The 19,030-nt window shown below is 39.2% G+C and overlaps 1 protein-coding gene across 2 annotated transcripts; it reads left to right on the top strand.

Moving 5' to 3' along the window:
• On the top strand, positions 1 to 18,992 carry tdrd1 (tudor domain containing 1). Of its 2 annotated transcripts, XM_062055647.1 has the most exons (25): positions 1 to 90; positions 399 to 548; positions 626 to 663; positions 748 to 787; positions 869 to 977; positions 2,819 to 2,885; positions 2,955 to 3,035; positions 3,110 to 3,289; positions 3,363 to 3,503; positions 3,715 to 3,880; positions 3,961 to 4,044; positions 7,327 to 7,503; positions 7,572 to 7,679; positions 8,179 to 8,349; positions 10,817 to 11,074; positions 11,142 to 11,261; positions 11,335 to 11,442; positions 11,514 to 11,681; positions 11,806 to 12,129; positions 12,215 to 12,331; positions 12,398 to 12,517; positions 15,715 to 15,882; positions 15,952 to 16,338; positions 16,512 to 16,555; positions 18,700 to 18,992. In XM_062055647.1, exons 2-25 carry the CDS (start codon positions 401 to 403, stop codon positions 18,772 to 18,774), a joined length of 3,399 nt encoding a protein of 1,132 aa, XP_061911631.1. In that variant the 5' UTR covers positions 1 to 90; positions 399 to 400; the 3' UTR covers positions 18,775 to 18,992. The 2 variants fall into 2 exon arrangements, with proteins under 2 accessions (XP_061911631.1, XP_061911632.1); XM_062055648.1 differs by lacking the exon at positions 1 to 90 and having other exon boundaries at positions 97 to 548; positions 2,958 to 3,035.
• Positions 18,993 to 19,030: the final 38 nt, after the last annotated feature.

Here is a 19,030-nt window from a genome sequence, read left to right on the forward strand (position 1 = left end):
CTTTTTGGACCAATCAGGACTAATCGGTTGAGGTCATTGCGCATGCGTACTACCTTACCTCTTTTACCATCCACAACGTGCCCTCAACAGGTAAAAGCCCCGCTGCGTCTCACTCGGCTATATCGTTGAAAAATAATGAATTATATGAAAATATTACTTCTTTCCTCGTATATGTATGTTTGCACGAACGCATTGTTGGATAAGTTGCAGTTAATTGGTTCCATTCTATTTTTTTTACATTAAGTAGCACCAACGAGCTAACTTTTTTAAGCGAGCTTAATTAGAAGTTCCCTCTCGTTGCCCACCCGCGTTAATATGACCAAAATATTGTTCTAATTCTAGATGTTGACCGTCACGAAAGTTGAAAATTACGATAAAAGGTTTATTTTGTGATTTAGCCATGAACCACCCATTTTCCTCGAGTATGGGGCGGCCTAACCTGCCTTTGCGGAAGCCGTCATCCATTCCTTCCGCGGCCTGCACATTTCCAGGACTCTCCATGCCCGGTGGGAGCCCACTGATGTCGGCTTTGATGTCACCTGGAGCCGGTAAGCTATACTTCAGAAATGTGTGAAACTATTCACTTTTTTGCCGAAAGGTTAATCTAATTTGATTTATTTTGCAGGCTCAATACTCCCACCAGCCAGCGTGGCCACATCACCTGTATGTATTTAAACTTGTTTTTAATTCCCAAATAATTGCTCCCCGGTCAGGTCCTAAAAGCTTTGGGTTATTCTTTTGCAAAAGGTGTCTCCTGGATACCTGTGCCACTTTTGTGCCAAGCCAGGTAATGTTGCCAAGTGATGATGTGATGTTTTGCAGTGCCTTTAAAACACACCAAGTGATACAGGGAGCTTTACTTTGACAGGGAATACGCGGTGCAAGCGCTGCAAGATGGTGACATACTGCTCTGTGCAGTGCCAGACGGAAGACTGGAAGGCGCACAGGCACATTTGCAAAGATCCTCAGCTTGAAAAGTAAGCTCATGCAAAATGTAAGACTGTTGTACTAATGGCTTGTATGTAAAGTAGTGAAATAAGAAAAGAAGAAATGCTTTGTACACTTCAATTTAAGTCAAACTGCAACAGCGTTGCAACGCTGTCAGCCATACTGTGAATATGAATTGTAGATGGTAGATAAGACACAATCTGCAAGTTTACAGCAACTGGGGACAAAACAAAGTATCTTGGCGTTCTGTGGTTTTAGAAGGTTCCGAAGATTTCTACTTGCCAATTTGGGACCGTTTATTTATTTTATCATGCAGCAGGCTGCTAAAGTTCTCACATATCGAGTATTCCGTGTGTGCGTGTGTGTGTGTGTGTGTGTGTATAATATATATGTATAGATGTATATGCAGTGTGTGCTCACATCTAAAAAAAACGGAAATGAGCAGCCTTTCATATACACTAATAATTAAATGTAATAAATGTGTATGTATATATATATATATATATATATATATATATATATATATATATATATACTCATACAGAAAATAAGGGTAACGATTAGTTTCGACTCCATTTGAATCATAATTTTAAGTTGCGGGTATGATTCAAGGAGGCTATTTGTTAATTTAGGACGACACAATTCAAAATGATTTTGTGAGTTGAAATCGATTCAGTGACTTTAGCCAAAAATTCAACTTGTGATTGTGAAATAAACATTCAATATTGGACACTGCTGTTGAGGTTTCCTATATTCTTGTTTTTTCTTTTAAGGGAATTATTTATAAATGAAATAATGGATACCAACAAGCAAGTAAACAATTAATGGCCAAAGCATTCACATCTTATTTGAATAAAGTGTAACCAGCACTTTAAGTTGACTTAACAAGAGGAAAACTTTTCTGCTGTCATTTTCAGTATTCAAGAAATATTCCATAAAAGTACAGTAACCCAACATTTTAACAATATAATAGTTACCTGCTACCTCTGCTTCTGTTTTTTAACATATAAATAACACAATATTAATATCAAAAATTAAGTGTAACCAACAAATATTTAGCTTTAATTAGCAGTAGATTCAACTGCTACCTTTGCTGTTATGTCAACATCGATTTTTTTTTAGCTGTTTTTTGTTTGTCAACACTTACATTACATTCAACCTTGCACCATCACAGGCATGACAAGTCAACAAATATTCACACTGTTACACTACTCTCGATTGAGTAAACAGCAGTGCAGTAATATTTAACAAAAGAGCAAGTGAAACCAACTGCTACTTTGTGCTGCTGCTCCATGAACGTTGCTTTGCCTCGGCAGTTGGCGTGTGTGAAATCCCATGACGCCACTGGTGGTTTGAGGATTTGTCGTGTTGCCATTCTATATTACGTATCATACAAACAGTGAGAGAATAATAACATCTCTGTCCTTGCAAAAGCCATAAGTGTTTCCACACACTGGATTGCAAAGTTGGCTTGTTCATATCTCGCTCACCTACTTTTCCTGCGGTATCCGCCAAAGTGTTTTGATGGCGTGTGGCGATGACATCACGGATGGGCTACAGGCGGGTGTAACATTTAACGTCTTTTGAATTTGAATCTTAGGAATATCAATCAATCATTACACCCCTAATATATGATAATGCTGTACAATATAAAAATAAAGATGCATAAATAATCATATCGTGGGATGCCCAAAGATTCCCACCACTACCGTAACTACTAATATATGTAACTTAACTGTCCAAAACAACAAAAACACTGAAACCATTTTGTATTCTGATGGAAAATGTACTGTATGTAATTTATGTAAACTGTTGTGACTGAATGTGAAATTCTATTATACTATACTAAAATGTTGATTTTAAACTCAAGGGAGAAGCTAAATCTGACTGCTGCGTTGTCTGTGATGCAAAACAAAGGCAACCTACCTGATTCAATGGTAATCAGAACACATTGCATATTGTACATGTAATTGTTGAATACAGATCTTTAGCATTGTCAATTGAAGCAGGCGGATGCACTTAAACCCCAAAGGGTTTATTTGAAGGACCTTCACAGAAGTAAGATTAAAAAGGGATCAGATATTCAGGTAACTACACTCGTTAAATGCAAACACTTCTATTGTGCATGTTAAATGTTGCAATTATTCTGGTTGGGGTTTAGGCATCTGTTGTAGAATTCTACAACCCAGGGAGGTTTTTTCTTGTCGTCCAAAGCCCCGAGCTGCTCGATGCTCTGCAGAGCATCAACAACAAGCTCCAGAAGCCCCCCAGCTGCCCCTCTGAGACCACTTATATCCCTAACGTTGGGGAAGTCTGCAAAGCACAGTTCTCTGGCGATCTGGTAAGTAACACTTGTTTACACCCATGCAAACGTTTGCTCTAATGTGCACCTCCTCTGTTTTTGTCACGTCTAGGTTTGGTACAGAGGCCTGGTGCAGAAATTGGTTGCTGACACACAGGCACACATACTTTACATTGACTACGGGAATGAAGAAGATGTCCCCTTTGACAAAATCAAGCCCCTGCCTGCTGATCTTGAGCCTTTTCATCCTTGTGTAAGTACAAATAAACACTTTCCCTTCTGCTCGTTCATCCCTGCGACTGCTTTTCAAATTTTTGTATTTTTTTTACAGATGGAGTTTGTCATGCACCGTTATTGCATGTGATTACATGTAATAACGCTACACGATAAAGCTGCCACCACATGCAATAACGCTACACGATAAAGCTGCCACCACAAGCTTTCTAAATGATTCTGCTTTTTAGGCAATGGAGTGTCATGTCGCTGGCGTGGAACCGATGGATGATAGCTGGCCCACCGACTGCTGTGCAGCTGTGAAACAGCTTCTGACTGGCAGGACTGTGACTACCAAGCTGGTGGAAACACTGGAGAATGATCATGCTCATGCTGTGGACATCCAGATGGCCGTGGGTATGTTCTTCAAGGATGAGTTGCATCTTGAAAGGATTTTTAAGAGTAGGATGTATCTTAACACATCTTATTTCTTCTAGGAAAGTATTTGAGCTCATTCCTTATTGAGTGTGGTTTTGCAGTGAAAACAACAGTGGACATTCCACCTACTGAGCACAATATTAGTAAGTCATCATTTGCATTTCTCTCCGACTATAAAGTACAGCCAAGTGTCTTCTATACAATTGTCCCTTGAGACGATGTACGGCAGGGCTATTCAACTGGCGACCCCTATTCAGGTGGGGAAAAATCTGGCTCAGGAATGACACATTACTGCCCCACTCCTGACGAGTTTAGTTCAAAATTTGGGAGACAAACATTTTTGTGCTATATAGAGGAACTTGGACCACTGAAAACTCATTGACTGATTATTGCATTGACAGTTTAACTTTACGAGCAAGCATAGAAAACTGGGGTCCAGACTTGTGATTTACATAACTCAGGCGTTCTCCAAGGCAGCCCTTTAAAGGGGAACTGCACTTTTTTTTTGTGCCTGTGTTTCACAATCATTATAAGAGACATGACGATGGATGGATTTTATTTTAATGCATACTAAATATTAGGGATATTATCGGCCGATAAATGCGTTAAAATGTAATATCGGAAATTATCGGTATCGGTTTTTTTATTATCTGTATCGTTTTTTTTGTTTTTTTTAAAAAATTTTTTATTAAATCAACATAAAAAACACAAGATACACTTACAATTAGTGCACCAACCCAAAAAACCTCCCTCCCCCCATTTCTTTCTGTTATAAATATTCTGGTTCCTACATTATATATCAATATATATCAATACAGTCTGCAAGGGATACAGTCTGTAAGCACACATGATTGTGCGTGCTGCTGGTCCACTAATAGTACTAACCTTTAACAGTTAATTTGACTAATTTTCATTAATTACTAGTTTTTATGTAACTGTTTTTATATTGTTTTACTTTCTTTTTTATTCAAGAAAATGTTTTTAATTTAGTTATCTTATTTTATTTTATTTTTTAAAAAGTACCTTATCTTCACCATACATGGTTGTCCAAATTACCGTATTTCCTTGAATAGCCGCAGGGGCGCTAATTAATTTAAAACCTCTTCTCACTCCTGCGGTTACCAAAACCATGCGGAATGAGCAAGCATGCTCTAATTATTTTAAAACCTCTTCTCACTCCGGCGCATACCTTATCATTAAAAACACATTTAATAAAAAAAACGTTATTATGATCTTACCTTTACTTGTAGATGGGTCCATGTGCAGCTGCTTCTGATCAAAGGCAGTCTTTCTCATCTTTCTTCAATTTTAAAAGTCTCTGGAGATATTCCTTTAATTATTACCTCCTGCTTCGATTGAAAGTCCAGTTTAGAAAACGGTTTTATTTTAGATATGTAATCCTCCATGTTAAAAGTGCAAGCAAACAATTGCTGCATGCTTGCTGCTTGCTGTCTTCTTCTGCAGTACCTGTCTCCTGCAGTACTGGTAGTCGCAAGAAGGATCACTAGCGCCCTCTACCACCTGGAGGCGGGAGTCATTTAATGACTCATATTTGACCCGGCGGAAGTGCCAAGCATGCGCTAATTATTTTGCGAAACGAGTTTGACCCGGCTGTAATTCTAGGCAGGCGAATACTATATTCCCGGCGCCAATTCAAGGAAATACGGTAGGCATAATAATGTGTTAATTCCACGACTGCATATATCGGTTGATATCGGTATCGGTAATTAAAGAGTTGGACAATATCGGATATCGGCAAAAAGCCATTATCGGACATCCCTACAAATATTAAATAAACGTAGATAAAAGTTTGCCACAAATAAATGAATGTGTGGGAAACCCTGGCTCCCATAAGCTCCATTGCAAGCAGACTTTTGATTGCATTTATTTACTATTTACACTGCAAAAAAAAAAAAAAACATCAATCGTCATGTGTTATAATGACTGCGGACGAAAAAAATGCACTTCACCTTTAAAGGAGCCATATGTAAGAATCTGGCCAGGAATTATACTGCAATCAAGGACAAAATTCAGTAGTCCCCACTCCCTGACTGAGGTTGCCAGATATGAAGCCAAATTCAGCTCGATTGATCAAGGTATGCCTGTAGGCTACTGTTTCAAACCTTTCATATTGCCGTATAACTTGGTAAATGTAGTCCACAATATGCAAACACGAATGAGGAATTATTTTATCATGTGATTTGGCTGTCTCCATATGTTTCACATTGCCATGACAGCCGTTCTAATGTTGGAACCCATTTCCTCAACGTATCAGCATATTGAGAGTGAAATAGGCACTGACACTATCCATATCCACATAGGTTTTATGTTATATATATTTTGCCCTGTCAGTTCGGTGACACATTGACATACATGCTAACGGGCATATATTTTCCCCCATTAGCCTATATGTCTATGTGTCATTGACCGGACTAGCATGCTAGGCATTCGTTGCACGAACTTACTAGCTTTGTTAGACAAGATCATAGACTGTATTGGACAATATAGTTTACATACAAAATGCCCATTTCCATTTATTACAAGTAATAAGAAAACATAAATGCCTTACTTACCTATCAAGGAGGAAATTAGCAAGTTGGCGTCAGATGAAAAAATCTTCTCCGCCTTCAATCTTCTCCCTCTTTTAAAGGCATCCCGATACAAATCCTTATTTTGTTCCTGGCTTTGTCATGAATAAGTTGAGAATCGTAACGAGGCCTTTTAGATTTACCAGGGTCTGACATGTTAAGTAACTTTACCAGTGGCAGTAGCCAGATGAAGATGGCGGTGTGTAACTGGCAACCTGGATGTGACACACTCACAGGCTTTCTTATTGGTCAAACGGTGGAGAGCGGGACATCGAAATGAAAACTATAACAAGATTTCGAGGCTATAAATTTAATTTTGAAATTAGCATATCTCGGCTGAACTATCAGTTATAGAGGTATTCGAAAAGAACATGATTTATTAATGCCTTTTGACATATCTGGGCCATTTGATGACTTGACATTAAATTCTTACATATGGCTCCTTTTAAGCCTCTCCTTATTTGCAGTTAAAGTTTTTGTTTGTAATGTGTTGTACGTTAACTAAGGTGTTATTGTAGCTTGTTTACTTCAGATGCAGTCAGTAGTCATTTGTTCAACTTTTTTACTTGATCGTTTGGTTGAAAACATTTTTTAGACGCTCACATTTTAAAAACAGCAGAGCGCTCCTGTAACTGACAAAATGAAAAGACCAAAATCAAATATCTTCTTTAGAGGACACTGGTACTCCAGAATATACAAAATAAGATCAATAGTGATGGGAGAAGTCCGATCCCCCGGTCCTTACCTTTCTGGAAATGTGGCCCCCAAAACAATTATATGCGGTACTAAAAATGGTTGCTGACTAAAAAATTTAATATACTATTGTGCTTCCCTCAGACGCCATGCTGAGTGCTTCCTTGGAAAATTTTGCACGTTTTTCTGAGGGAAAGGACGACAACACCTGGGCTCAGCTGCCAGAGCCTTTGACCCAAGCGGTGGGAGATTCTTTCTCTGTGGTGATCACACACCTCCAGTCCCCGTATAATATAATTGTACAAAAGGTTGAGAATGCAGGTGAGTGTTTGTTTTGGGACCGAAGGTATATTTTTCACACTTACAAATTAAAACTGTTTCATTGACAGGAGTCATTCAGGAGGTCCAGATGCAGTTGAGGCTCCACTGCTGTCAGGTTTCTATGCCCCAAAACTTCCGACCAGCGCCTGGCACTGTTTGTTGCGCCCAGTTCTCAGGTACAAAAACACATACTTTTGTTCTGGACTTTTGGATCTATACTAACCCATTAAAGCATGGATTTGTATACAACAATGGTACTTGACTGAACCTATGAGCTCGATTCATTCCACTCAAAACACTTGGATATCAAAACAACCCCGCCCATTGAACTGATTTCAACCCGTGCTTGGCCTCTTTTAACATATAACATGCCTTAAAAAAAGAAAAACTCAAGTTTTAGATAATAAATATTGTATGAAAAACAATAGAATTATCACAGATAAAATATTCTGTATTATCAGAACTACCAGCTGCCCTACATTGTAGTGTCTATACTCTTATTTTTATTGTATTCCATTTTAACTGTTTCTTTTATTGTCCTTCTTTTTCTGTTGCTGCTACAGACGTCGACATTTCCCCACAGGGATAAATAACATTTTCTGAATACAATAACATGTACTACAAATAACTGCAGTAGTTTTATAAAGTGATAATGTACTGCTTGTGGGCTTTCAGAGGACAAGCAGTGGTATCGGGCCAAAGTTCTGGCGTATTCATCGGAAGAGCGCGTCTGTGTTGGCTACATTGATTTTGGCAACTCTGAGGATGTGCATTTAGGCGACCTGAGACCCATCAACTCCTCACTGCTGGCTTTTCCTATGCAGGCCATTCAATGTGCTCTAGCAGGTAAGACTGGAGGGTATTACATTTAAAAAGAGCTTTAATCATTTTTTAACTAAATGCTTTCAAAATGAGTGTGAAAGTGTCCTTTGAAATGTGTTTTACCTTTAATTTATGTGGGTAAATGAAAGTTGTTTTGAATACCTTAATTAAAATCTGTAACCGGCCCATGTCTAAGAGCAACAGAAAAGTACTTGATCTTGTCAATTGAGTATTTAACCTGATAGCGTGATTATTTACAAAGACACCAGTTATGTGCACATGGACGCATTTAATCTGATTAAAAGCCAAACCAGATTAAAATGCTTCATGTAAACACCCCATTCGGAATATTCGAGACTAGCTAAAACAAAAGTATGGTTTGGAGTATCATGTGTTGTCACAATAAAAGAAGGGATCCAGTTAACGTCTTAATGAGCTGTTTTATTCATGACACAACAGCTACTCCAAGTGCTAATTGCTAGCCTCAGTCACATACACAGAACGTTGTAACATGAAGACGTGCGGCAACTTATACAAAACCCAAAACTAGTGAAGGTTGCACGTCGTGTACATCATAAATAAAAACAGAATACAATGATTTGCAAATCCTTTTCAACCTACATTCAATTTAATAGGCTGCAAAGACAAGATACGTTCGAACCGGAAAACTTTATTTTTTGCAAATATTAGGTCATTTGGATTTTGATGCATGCAACATGTTTCAAAAAAGCTGGCACAAGTGGCAAAAAAGACTGAGAAAGTTAAGGAATGCTCATCAAACACTTATTTGGAACATTCTACAGGTGAACATCCTACAGGTGAACAGTCAAATTGGGAACAGGTAGGTGCCATGATTGGGTCTAAAAGCATCTTCCATGAAATGCTCAGTCATTCACAAAGAAGGATGGGGTGAGGGTCACCACTTTGTGAACAAATGCTTGAGCAAATTGTTAAACAATTTAAGAACAACATTTCTCAACAAGCTATTGCAAGGAATTTAGGGATTTCACCATCTACGGTCCATAATATCAAAAGGTTCAGAGAATCTGGAGAAATCACTGCACGTAAGCGAAGATATTACGGACCTTCGATCCCTCAGACGGTACTGCACCAAAAAGCGACATCAGTGTGTAAAGCATATCACCACATTGGCTCAGGAACACTTTAGAAAACCACTGTCAGTAACTACAGTTTGTCGCTACATCTGTAAGTGCAACTTAAAACTCTACTATGCTAAGCTAAAGCCATTTATCAACAACACCCAGAAAAGCCGCCGGCTTCGCTGGGCCCAAGCTCATCTAAGATGGACTGATGCAAAGTGGAAAAGTGTTCTGTGGTCTGAAGGGTCCACATTTCAAATTGTTTTTGGAAACTGTGGGCGTTGTGTCCTCTGGAACAAAGAGGAAAAAAAACTTTCGTATTGTTATGGACGCAAAGTTCAAAAGCCAGTATCTGTGATGGTATGGGGGTGTATTAGTGCCCAAGGCATGGGTAACTTACACATCTGTGAATGCACCATTAATGCTGAAAGGTACATGCAGGTTTTGGAGCAACATATGTTGCCATCCAAGCAACATTATCGTGGACGCCCCTGCTTATTTCAGCAAGACAATGCCTAAGCCACGTGTTACTTCATAGTAAAAGAGTGCGGGTACTAGACTGGCCTGCCTGTAGTGCAGACCTGTCTCCCATTGAAAATGTGTGGCGCAATATGAAGCCTAAAATACCACAACGGAGACCCCGGACTGTTGAACAACTTGAGCTGTACATCAAGCAAGAATGGGAAAGAATTCCACCTGAAAAGCTTTAAAAATTGGTCTCCTCAGTTCCCAAATGTTTACTGAGTGTTGTTAAAAGGAAAGGCGATGTAACACAGTGGTAAAATGCCCCTGTGCCAACTTTTTTGCAACGTGTTGCTGCCATTAAATTCTAAGTTAATGATTATTTGCAACAAAAAAATTTTTAGTTTCTCAGTTCAAACATTAAATATATTGTCTTTGCAGTCTATTCAATTAAATATAAGTTGAAAAGGATTTGCAAATCATTGTATTCTGTTTTTATTTACGAATTATACAAAGTGCCAACTTCACTGGTTTTGGGTTTTGTACATACAGTATCGCAACATAAATGGCACAGAACAGCTAGCTACATTTCAAAAAGAGAGGTAAAGAAAGTGAACGGAAGGCAAAAATTATAAATAATTATTGTGATAACGTCGTACAAGCAGAAATGCACAAAGCCTTGTCTGTTTACAGTGTAAGTATACTGCTTCTTCAGCACCTGCAGTGAGCAAAATCGTCCAAAAGGTGACATTTTTGTCCATGTCCATGGCTACTTGCTGAAAAATTACTTTAGTAATTGGTAAGAATATGTATTGTGGTGATATGCTGCCCCCTTCTGGTCGTTGACTGACTTAAGATTTTGGTCCTAATTGGTGCCGTTGCATTATTGTTGATGAAGCTGACTGATGATCTCCTTGGAACCCCCTCAGGCGTGCAGCCTATCGGAGAGAGCTGGGCAGAGGCGTGCCTGTTAAACCTGCACCAAAGAGTTTGTAATAGAATCCTGCGCACTGAGATCCAAGGGGCGCACGAGGGCAAAGCTCTAGTCTCCATGGTTGACGAGGCAAGCGACCCTCAGGCAAACATTGCCGAGTTGCTCATCTCTGCTGGGTACGCCGTTCCCTGCGCTGTTGAGGCCAACGACATCCAGCAGGTTGAGCAACCAACGGCTCCTGCAGAACCACAAGGTAAAAACTAAAGTGTTAAAAAACTTGTTTGGATTTTGACTAACACTGTTGGGGATGTGCTCTCCAGTGAATGCACCTCTGGTGTGGTCCTCAGTTGAGCTTCCCACCAATGGCCAGTCGGTGGTGCTGTCCGCCACTCTCATTGTGAGCCCAGGAGAGTTTTTCTGCCACATTGAAAACCCTGCGGGTATTTGTAAATTTAGCATATTCTTGAATATTACACACATAAGGGTGCAAATTAAATGTAATTTTCTTGTCAGTCGACCAGCAGCTGATAGAGATCACCGCTGAGTTGAAGCAACACTGCGAGGCAGACGTGGCAGCCTTTGAACCCAAAATTGGGGAGCCCTGCTGTGCTAGGTTTCCAGGTATTTCACAAATGTTTAAGATTTAACATTAAAAGTGCATTTTAATCCCCACTGTCTTCTTCCTTCTTTAGGTGACGGAGCCTGGTACCGTGCAAAGGTGAAAAGTCAGTCCGAAGACACAGTGGACGTGAACTTTGTGGACTACGGTCACAGCATGGCATTGGAAAAAAGGCACCTTCGCTCAATAACAACTCGACTACTTCAGCTGCCCTTCCGGGCCATTCGCTGTTTCCTCTCAGGTAGTCAAATGGGGATTTAAAAAAAAAAAAATCTGCATTTATCACGGAATCACTGTTTTCGATGAGCCTCGAGTTATTTTTTAGTCATTGAAAGTTTCCTACAATATGTGTGCTATGGTTTTAGGTGTGGAGGCCATAGCTTCAGAGTGGAGCAGCGAAGCCACTGTGTGGTTCCAGAGCCAAGTGGATGGAGAGAAGCTCACTGCACGTGTCCTTGCCGTCACCGAACAGGGTTACGGCGTCGAGCTGGAGTGCAGAGGGCACAGCATCAAAGCTGGCCTCATCTCAAATCTCTTCGGCAAAGTCCCTGGAGATTTTCCCAAAGAGGCGCACTCCCGTTCGTCGCCCAGGGCCGAGCAGCAAACAGGCGTAACAGAGAAGGAGCACAGCCAAACGCAGGCCTCCAAACAGATGCCCACAAAGGAAAATGTTGCAACATCGTCATCAGGTCAGTTAGAGTGTCCTCAAGATGAAATGAAGGGATTGACAGTTTGAGATCATGATTGGAATGCTGTGTGGTGCTCCTCCTGCAGGCCCAACGTTTCCATTGGACTGGAAGACAGTGCAGCTGCCCATCAATGAGCCCTTCAAGCCTTACATTGCAGCTGTTACTAGTCCTTCCCTTTTCTACCTGTTCAGACCCAACAACGGTAAGAACATAATTCATAAAGGATGAAAAACTGCTTTGCTGTTTTAAACATTCTCTATTGTTTCAGTGGACCAGCAAAAGCTTAAGGAGACGATGCTGGAGTTGGCTGTGTTCTGCAGGAACAACCAGGCCACTTTGTCCTCTTCCAAAATAGTCCCCGGGGTGGCCTGTTGCGCCCAGTTTTCTAGTAAGGAGCTTTGTTTAAAACGCATAAAACACCTTAGTATTTAATCAACAACCTGATGAGCCTCCAGTTTGTATGTTTACTGACTTCAGACCCCACCTGCAGTCGGGGTTCTTGCTGACAAAAGCCGGTAATTTGGTGTCTGCTAGTGGATATAATTACACAGCATGTGCCCTCTTTTAAACATGGGTATACAAGCATCAGACCATAGCCTAGTGTGCATTCCGCAGCTCAGGTAACGACAAGGACAAATTTAAAGGAGTTTTTAGGACAAGCTCTTGACAGTATGAAATAAAGCTGTGTAGCTACAATTTAAAACTTTCTGGAAAGCTGATTCAAGACAACTCTTGCAACAAAGCAAATTGTTAGTTTCTGTTGACCGAAAATGTTTTCAATATGTGCAAACAAGACATTTCTGACCGCATGTAAGGTGTGGATATCAAAATTGGATTATTGAAAAACACAACCAAAAGTAGGGTTGTCAAAAGTATCCACACTTCGATACCAACACGCAAAAAATATCTGCTTTTTTAGTATAATCGGTACCGAATACTGTAGAGTCGTGCCAGTACTCGATGCGTGAGCACTGAGTCTGCACCAAAGAAGAATGCTTTCTGTCTTAAAGAAAATAAGTCCGTGTTTCATATGTATTTATTAGTGGAAGCCTGCGATGACTGCGGATTTGGTGCTTCCGATTCGTCCTCGCTCCTAAACAAATTACAATGGAATTGTGGTAGTGTAGCATGACTTAAGTGTGGCATAACTCCGCTTCGCTTCATACGCACCTAGTTTACTAGAAAATGAGATGTAACAAATGGTCTGCGTCACAATTTAGTGACTTTTTACTATATTTAGCGAATTAAGGTACATATTTAAGGTGAAAAATGTATCTTTTGTCATGCATTTATTCCGTAATCGAATACAAGTGGTGCCGGGAGAGTGAGTGTGGATATCCGCCAACAAAAAGCCCGGCGAGTGTGTGTGCAGAAAACTTCCAGAAGTGTGCAACGCAACCTATTTCGCTTCCATAAGTGCTAAGAAAACACAGCTAATAGACACTCTTCCATCATTTGGCAACACTTTAAACACCACTGGTTTACTTATTTCATCGGCAAGGCAAAGTGTGGCCTTTGGGCCATTTGCTGAACGCAGCTCTTTTTTATGGGTCCATTATAAAACTTTTATTATAAAAATTTTTTTTACAAAAATTGAAAAATCCAGCAAAAGGGAATAATGTAATGAGGAAATGCGGTAGTATACTAATACTGAATAAAAACCCAAAGATTTTTCTTTAAATATGCTTGAGCCTTTTTAGTAAGCTATTTCATTTCAAATGTTGTGACTTAACCTTACCACAATATTGACAGAATATTAAGAACAATATTGTTTGTTTTATATACTTGAAGGATCTATGCCACTGCTGTTCTTATAATGTAAACTAGAGGGCTGTTATTTATGAGCATATATTATAAGCCTGTCAGGGTTGCCCCTTCATGTTATATGATCATGGCAGTGCCCCACGGCAAATTATTAGCCGCCACACCTTCCGTAATGGATTTTTTTTTTTTTTACATGAAAACAAATTAAAGTAATATATAGTATTGTAGCATCCAGAAGAAGACGCTTTTTTGAGCTTTTATTGCCAATATTGCGCTAACGGGCCTAGTTCCAACAATATTTCCTCCGTACACACACATCTGCCTCGGTGCTTCCCCAGACACACCACAACACTTATTCTCTGCCAACACGGTGTGTTCAATAACATGGGAACATGAACATCATAACACACAAATACACATTTTACTACCAGCAGGTTGGTACAGTGTGAATGGACATATTTATTATTTGCGCACTATTGACTAGTGATGCACCGAAAATTTGCCAGCCGAAAAAGACATACATTGATCATCGGAACAACGCTTCCAAAACCGAATGTTGTGATTACGTAAGCAATGCGCGCAGATTTTTTTGGAGCAGAGGCAGTATGTACGCGCTGTGGAATAACTTTAATGTATTGGAGGTATACCTGCGGACAGCTAGCTTCAAAATGTAAGATGACAGTGGTGGGTTATTTAGAAGTGGAAGGCTCACAGCTGCGCGAAGTAAGTGTGACGTCAGGCTCTTTGTAGCTTGCTTTTTGTAGCTGACATCGAGCGACAAGTATAAGAGTCTCTTAACGCGAGTACAGTCTACAATAATACCAAACATAGATGCTGGATTTGTTGCTAGTGGTTTTAATAAAGGCCGACTAAAGGGATTGTAGAAATCTCTAGAAAATAAGCAGCAACAATTGAAAAATAGAGCAAAACTATATTCAAGAAAAAACAAAAGTACTATAATTAATTCCAGTTTTGTTTTAAATGTATTTTTTTGCCTTTTAAAAGAAAATATATATGCATCATACTGTAGCAAATATGATGACTGCATACGGTATTGATCACACCACTAGCCATGCCCCCACTGCCACAGGTATCTTGGCGATCTAGGGGAATCCCTGCATGTTGTTGTTTTGATATTCTGGCAGACTATATGCCACTGCTGGTTTTTTGAATGTATAGTTTCTTGGCAGCTGCTAGTGCAATTTGAATCATGTGCAAAAAGATGTTGCAGCACAACAATCTTAAATACTTGACACACTGGTTTGAATGTAACTTAGATATTGGGTTTCACTATGTAAAGCGCTTTGAGTCACTTGAGAAAAAGCGCTATATAAATGTAATTCACTTCACTTCACTTCACATTGAAATAGTTTTCAATGAATAATAAATACATTTAAAAGTAAATTGGTTTAGTTGGTGGAAATTCATAAGTACTGGTATCAACAAATGACAACCCAATCAATTTTGTGCTGCATTTCTAAGCTGGCACAAGTAATGACATACAGTATATTATTAAATATTACGATAATTTTCTTTGTCACTTATAATGCAAAGTTAAGATGTTATTTTGGTCCGACAGCATATTGAGTTAAATTAGATGTATTTTAGCATCTTTAATATATGAAATTGACCAACATGTAAAATTATACGCCAGCACAACAAGTTACCTGGTCTGATGAATATTTTCAAGGTCATTAATAGCTAAACATATTGAATGGGAATTGGTTTGACTTTTGATGATGATTATTTATACATTGCATTGGAATTCACTCTCTACAAAGCAACCTAAATATTCACCAAAATGTTTTTAATTTTTACCAGGAGATGACAACTGGTACCGTGCTGTTGTTCTTGAGACGGCCGACAATGAGGTGTCAGTCATCTACGCAGACTTCGGCAACACCGAAAAGCTACCAGTTTCTCGAATTTTGCCCATCCCCGAACACCTTTTGCAGCTTCCTTTCTCGGTAGTTCGCTGCACCCTACCTGGTAAGACGTCAGAGCTCCTTGTCTTAAAAAGTTGACAAATATATTGACACGTCTCTTCTCCATCTGCAGGTAAGAAGCACTTCCCTGCCCAGTGGCCACCGCAAGTGCTGCAGGCCTTCAACGGCTTGTTGCAGAGCAGCGTCCTCGCCACTGCACAAACTTTCGACGGCTCTGCCCACGTCCTCTCAGTCACCCTGCCTGCCGAGCAGGGCGGTGCCCACCTCAATGCCCTGATATTAGACATGCTGCAGGCCCAAATCAAAAGCCTTCCTATCCCATCCCCTGCCTTTAACCAGATAGATAGCACCAGCTTTACAACTTACCCTGATCGCCCTAAGACTACCCTGGTGCCAAGTGAGGAAAATATAGCGATAGCCACTGAGCCCCCCGTGAGCTTGGAGTCGACCCCCCAAAGCCCAAAGCAAACGCATAGCACTGCAGCAGAGCTTTATAAGGGTTGGTCACTGTTTACACTTTATTATGGCCATTGGAAATGTTGATTTTTGATCTTTTAGTTTTGATTTCTTATGTGGCGGGATCAAACTAGTTGAGCCTAAATTGCTGAGTAAAATTGATCAATTTCAATTCATTCCTATGATAATTAACTGGATTATTTCTCTCTTTTCCAGATACTGAGGTCTCCGGATGCTGCTGTCTGAGTTTAAAGACCAAGGTCTGAGATTTTACAATGACCTTTTGAATATATTATTTTATTTTGTGCGTTGTTTCGCGCTTACTTTAGGGGTGGCGCCCCCTATGGGTTGTGCTTTGGAAGAAATGCTAGCCTACATCTAATACAGATATCCTCAACGTTTTAAAATAATAGAAACATGCTCAGTGACTTGTATGTTGAAGAGGTTAATTTAGCCTACTAATGTGCATTTATAAATGGTTGATTTATATAGGCTAGTAAGGTAAAGTTTAGTACCTGATAAGTTTCGGCTATCTTGTTCCTGCAGCCTTCATCAGAGGTGTCACGTGATGTTAGCGTGACGTCATCTGTGACGTGTTATATGGATTGTTCCATCCCACCTGAAGTGGTGGGATGGCGGTATCCCCTGGTGTGCTTGTCAGGTACAAAACTTTACCTTACTAGCCTATATAAATCAACCATTTATAAATGCTCAGTGACTTACGGGATATTACTGTATTTTCCGGACTACAAGCCGCACCCACTAAATTCTAGAAGAAAAATAAAACGTTATGTTTTTTTTTTATATATTAGCTGCACCGGACTAAAAGGTGCAGAGAGAGATGATATATTTACATATAAAATATTTTGTAAATGTTTATTTTCATACTTTTGATTGTTTCTGAAAGGTGCCTTTAACATCGCAGTTAAACGGCTGATCATACAAAACAGAAAAGTCATTGATGTCTTGTTTCATCTTTCATCAGATGAAAATTATTTTCTCCTTTTTCAATAAGGTTCAATATGTTTATTAGGATTCTTCTTCATTGTACTTTGTAAACACTTTGAGTTTGAACAGTTTCTTAAAGTGGATCATTTTAGAATATTGTTTGATTTCTTTGCCTAATCTCTTGCATAATACAGCTGTTAGTGAAGAAAAGTCCTTTGGTTAACCGCACTTTTGCCGTAGGATTCAAAGCTTTGTAAAAAAGTAGCGGTTTACAGTCCGATAAATACGGTAGTTGCCAAATCCCAAAGATGTTTTCTTTGATGGCGACCATTAGGGGTGTGGGAAAAAATCGATTCGAATTCAAATCGCCATTCTCACGTTTTACGATTCAGTATCGATTCTCATTTTTCAAAAATCGATTTTCTTTTTTTTTTTTAAATTTCTTTTTTTATTAATCAATCCAACAAAACAATACACAGCAATACCATAACAATGCAATCCAATTCCAAAACCAAACCCGACCCAGCAACACTCAGAACAGCAATAAACAGAGCAATTGAGGGGAGACACAAACACGACACAGAACAACCCAAAAGTACTGAAACAAAAATGAATATGATCAACAACAGTATCAATGTTAGTAACAATTTCAACATAGCAGTGATTAACAATCCCTCATTGACATTATCATTAGACATTTATGAAAAAATAAAAATTAACAATAGTGTCACAGTGGCTTACACTTGCATCGCGTCTCATAAGCTTGACGACACACTGTGTCCAATATTTTCACAAAGATAAAATAAGTCATATTTTTGGTTCATTTAATAGTTAAAACAAATGTACATTATTGCAATCAGTTGATAAAACATTGTCCTTTACAATTATAAAAGCTTTTTACAAAAATCTACTACTCTGCTAGCATGTCAGCCGACTGGGGTAGATTCTGCTGAAATCCTATGTATTGAATGAATAGAGAATTGTTTTGAATCGTAAAAATATCGTTTTTGAATTGAGAATCGCGTTGAATCGAAAACAATCTATTTATAATCGAATCGTGACCCCAAGAATCGATATTGAATCGAATCGTGGGACACCCAAAGATTTGCAGCCCTAGCGACCATGTTTTCAACCAAGCTTGCCTAGTTTATACACATGCTTGTCAATCCCCTAAAGATGTGTACCAAATATTTTGGTAAATATCTTAGTTACATTTGGTGTTTGTGTAAAGCCTACTGAGCTGTTTGGGAACATACAAGTCTATCTGTTGTAGGAGTTCAAACTTTTGGGTATGGTTTTCAGATTTCAGAAAATTCCTTTTTTAGCCAACACAGAAGGAGTACATTGTTATTTGACAAATGGTTAACAAAATGAGGACACTCCGTGGCCTAAATAACTCTGGTGGTTTATTTTGAAATAACAGTTTCCAAAACAATCCGTTTACCTATTTTAACAGATGGAGAACCTGGAGCAGATGATGGAGCTGCAGCTGTCCTTACTGAAAATGTGTGTCCAACAGTTTAAGTCCTAAACTAATTGTTACTTTCTGTTCTCTGTTCATTTACATGTTTTTATTGTGGTTGACAAACAAGTGAAGAGTCTTTTTCTGATTATTTTGTTCATACGTTTTAAAATTTTGTTGTGTGGAAACGTGCTGCGCTGCCATGGCCTCATTTGTTTGGTTCTTATCTCGTGCTCAGGTGGTGTATTTTTGTGTTTATCTTTTACATAAAAGTTATATCGCAAGAAGTGGCAATTGTGCAGTGTTTGTTTTATGTTGGCACAAG

The sequence above is a fragment of the Entelurus aequoreus genome, linkage group LG08 (genome assembly GCF_033978785.1).
Source record: "Entelurus aequoreus isolate RoL-2023_Sb linkage group LG08, RoL_Eaeq_v1.1, whole genome shotgun sequence".
Classification (NCBI taxonomy): domain Eukaryota; kingdom Metazoa; phylum Chordata; class Actinopteri; order Syngnathiformes; family Syngnathidae; genus Entelurus; species Entelurus aequoreus.

Excerpts from the sequence above, each read along its gene's own strand:
- tdrd1 (XM_062055647.1), top strand. The coding sequence starts at position 401 with ATGAACCACCCATTTTCCTCGAGTATGGGGCGGCCTAACCTGCCTTTG. Across the intron at positions 4,045-7,326 it reads ACCTACTGAGCACAATATTA|ACGCCATGCTGAGTGCTTCC; the intron begins GTAAGTCATCAT and ends TGCTTCCCTCAG. Across the intron at positions 12,130-12,214 it reads TGTTGCAACATCGTCATCAG|GCCCAACGTTTCCATTGGAC; the intron begins GTCAGTTAGAGT and ends CTCCTCCTGCAG.